The sequence below is a fragment of the Hipposideros armiger genome, unplaced genomic scaffold (assembly GCF_001890085.2).
Source record: "Hipposideros armiger isolate ML-2016 unplaced genomic scaffold, ASM189008v1 scaffold_36, whole genome shotgun sequence".
Classification (NCBI taxonomy): domain Eukaryota; kingdom Metazoa; phylum Chordata; class Mammalia; order Chiroptera; family Hipposideridae; genus Hipposideros; species Hipposideros armiger.
Window position 1 is genome coordinate 252075 of NW_017731386.1, and position 3105 is coordinate 255179.

The 3105-nt window shown below is 42.6% G+C and overlaps 1 protein-coding gene across 1 annotated transcript in view; it reads right to left on the bottom strand.

The window, feature by feature from the left end:
- PIK3C3 (phosphatidylinositol 3-kinase catalytic subunit type 3) overlaps positions 1 to 2729 on the bottom strand; it is a 144965-nt gene extending 142236 nt beyond the window's left edge. The window contains exon 1 of the mRNA XM_019637896.1: positions 2555 to 2729. Within this exon, the coding sequence (XP_019493441.1) occupies positions 2555 to 2622 (68 nt within the window). The 5' untranslated portion in view covers positions 2623 to 2729. The remainder of the gene's footprint in view (positions 1 to 2554) is intronic.
- Between the last annotated feature and the right edge of the window lie 376 nt (positions 2730 to 3105).

The following is a 3105-nucleotide window of genomic DNA, read 5'->3' on the forward strand; positions in this document are numbered from 1 at the left end:
TTTTAACTGTATATTCTTTTTGTACCCTTTCAATTTTTTTTAACTATGTAGATGTATTATCTGGTCATTTCTTTAAATTAAAAAAGTGTTATAAGTCATGAAAGATATGCACAGGAAAGCATTAAAGAGATAGAAACATTGCTTGGACATTAATATTATGTCAGATATTGTACCAAACATTTTAAATACACTAACATTTCACCATATTCTCATTTTATAAATAATGAATCAGAGACTCAGAGATCAAGGATTGCAAAGTAAGTTAACAGAGCTGAGGAAAAAAAACCAGGCAGAGGCCAAAGCCAATGTTCTTCCCACCATAGAAAGATACTATACATCAAAAAGTCTCAGAGCTTGTGGGCAGGGGCTTAGATTCCCAGAGAGATGCCTGAAATGAGCCTGAACAATATATGGGAGCCAAAGAGGTAGGGAGTCATCCCAGTAGAAAAGAGCAGCATATGCCAAAGGCGAAGAGAAAGATGGTGTGTCTGGGGAAACACAAGTCGTGTGGTGCAGCTAAAGCATGAAACTCAGGTGGGGAAGAAGCTAGAGACAACAAGACAATCAAAAGTAGGGAGGCAGTGACACTAAGGAGCCACCAAATTCAGTGGTGTCTGCCACAGTGAACAGTGAAACAAATCTGTCAACTGAATTATCTGAAGTGAGGGCAATATAATCAGATTTCTACTTGTTAATTTTGGCAGGAGTAGAAGAACGTAATGGAGAGGTGGGACTGAAAGCAAGGAGATCTGTTAGACTTTCAGTCAAAATTAGAAAGGAAAAAGGTAGACTAAAGAGAGGGCAGTGGGGGAAAAAGGGGGCATGGATCAAAGATATTTAGCTGGTAGATTCAAAGCAACTTGTGAATGATTAAACAGAGAAGGTAAGAAAGGGGTGTCTGCATGACTTGAAGGTTTCTGTCTTAACCAAGTCGATGAATGATGCTAATAACCACCAAAACATGATGAGAGAACACAAGATCAGCGTTAGAGGGGTAGGCTAATGATATGCTCAGTTTTGGACAAGTTGTTTTTACAGTTCTTTGGGACATCCAAAGTGACCGTGTCTTGTGGGCATTTTGACATTGAATAACGGTGCTAAGGAAACAGACATCAAAATACAAGTTGATAGTAAAGCCATAGAAATCGATGAAATAGCCTGGGGAGAATAAAGAGACTTAAAGAATTTACTGTTCTCTGATTATATGATTCTAAATAGATACTTCCAGCTCCCCAAAACCAACACTGGAGTCTCAGAAGCTAAAAGATGGCTAGTAGTGAATTTTACCAAACTTCTGATTTATGCTTTATCTTTGCCTTAAAATATTCAAGGTGTGTATCTGCTAATAATGGAGCAGATTTTTTTATTTTTTTATTTTGATGTTCGAAAGTTTCATAAACTACATTCATATGTCCAAGCAGTACTGAGAGGCATGTGACTGAAGGAAAGCCCTTTATCAGATGATGACATACAAGTCCTGTATAAGCATCCAGCAGTGTACGCTGCAGAACTTACTTTAAATGGGCATATAAAGTATTATAGAAATGGACAGTATGATTGTTAACATATTCTTTTTATCATCACCACAAAATGAACAAATTGTCGGTCTGAAGTAACTTACTTCTGAAAACGAAAAACAAAAACAATCACTCAAATCGTACCTGACAACTGAGAAAATGTATTTACTGCAGGTATGCAGCCCTTTGCTTGAGGAACATTTGTTGAATGTTGACTAAATATATTATGATGTTGTGATTCATAATTTGTGATAACTTGCGCACATGAAAATACTTTTCTAAGGCTGCCTTATAATGGACATAACTTCCAATTCGGTCCTACCTGTCCCCCATCTCAGTTCCATTATTCTCATCTCAAGATGCCATGCCCTTGGCCTTTACTTCAACCATCATGCCCTAACGTTTTCCTGCAAGGCTCTTTTCTCATATTTTCTGGTCCCCTTGCAACTGTCATCCTCACCTTGGACTCCCTACCATCTTCCCTGGCTAAACAATGCCAGATTGTCCAAAGATTCAACCTAAGCCTCTATCAACTCCTGTGCTTCTAATACTACTGCACATCCATGCGCTCATCTTATTCTAACTTAGCTACCACCCCTGCTTGTGTCTACCTCTCCATAACTTCTGCAATCTCCACTCCACTTTCCAGACCCTTTCTCGAGTAAAGATCTTCCAATTAACAACTGTGGGACGCAGACTTTACCGAGACTTGATTTTGTTTCATCTGTAAAAAGAGGACGGTAATCCCTCAAAAGGTGGCTGTGCACAGCAAAATGCTGTGAAGAAAGTAAAACATCGTGGGGCTTCAGGGCGTGCTCCTGCCGCTGTCCTTCGCACAGAGACCACGTCCTCATTCCTTCCCGCACTGGGCCCCTCTCCACGCGCCCGTTTTCCTCGGCTTCCAGGGTTACAGCCCTCCCTGCCGACCCAGGGCCGGCCTTCAGGCTAGTAACCATCTTCTCTCCCCAACCCACAGGCCCCCGCCTCCCCGTCCCGAAGTCCCCGCAATCCCAATCGCTGTTCCCAGCTCCTCTTACATCTTAAGCTGCACGTTGATATCCAGATCACAACTGTAGATGTAGTGGAACTTCTCCGCTTCCCCCATTGCACCCTCTGCAAATGCAGCAACCTACGGTTGGGAGCAAGGCGCTGGAAACACACACACACACACAGGGACCGACCCGGCTGAGCACCACAACACAGGCGCTTCCGGTTCCGCCTCCCAGCCCCGGCGGCGCCAATCCCTGCCTGGTGCGCGCCCCTACGCGGGGGAACGTCCCGCCCAAGCTTCCCTTCGGCGCATGTGCAAAGGGAACCCACCATCTTGCTTAAGGGTAAATAGGGTCCCGGAAACACAGATTATCTGGTTACATTCCAGAGTTTCCGTGTTTTTCCGGTCTTAACGGGACCGACTTTTTTTTTTTTTTTTAAGAAAAGCTGTCATTTGAGCTTGAGCTGTTCCTAAAATCAATCCCAAAGAAAATTCGTTTCAAAAAGAATTGTAACAACTTTCACTGATTACAGGCTAAACGGAGCAATCACAAGAATTGGAATTTTGCTAAATTTAAATTCCAGTGGCCTTCCAAAA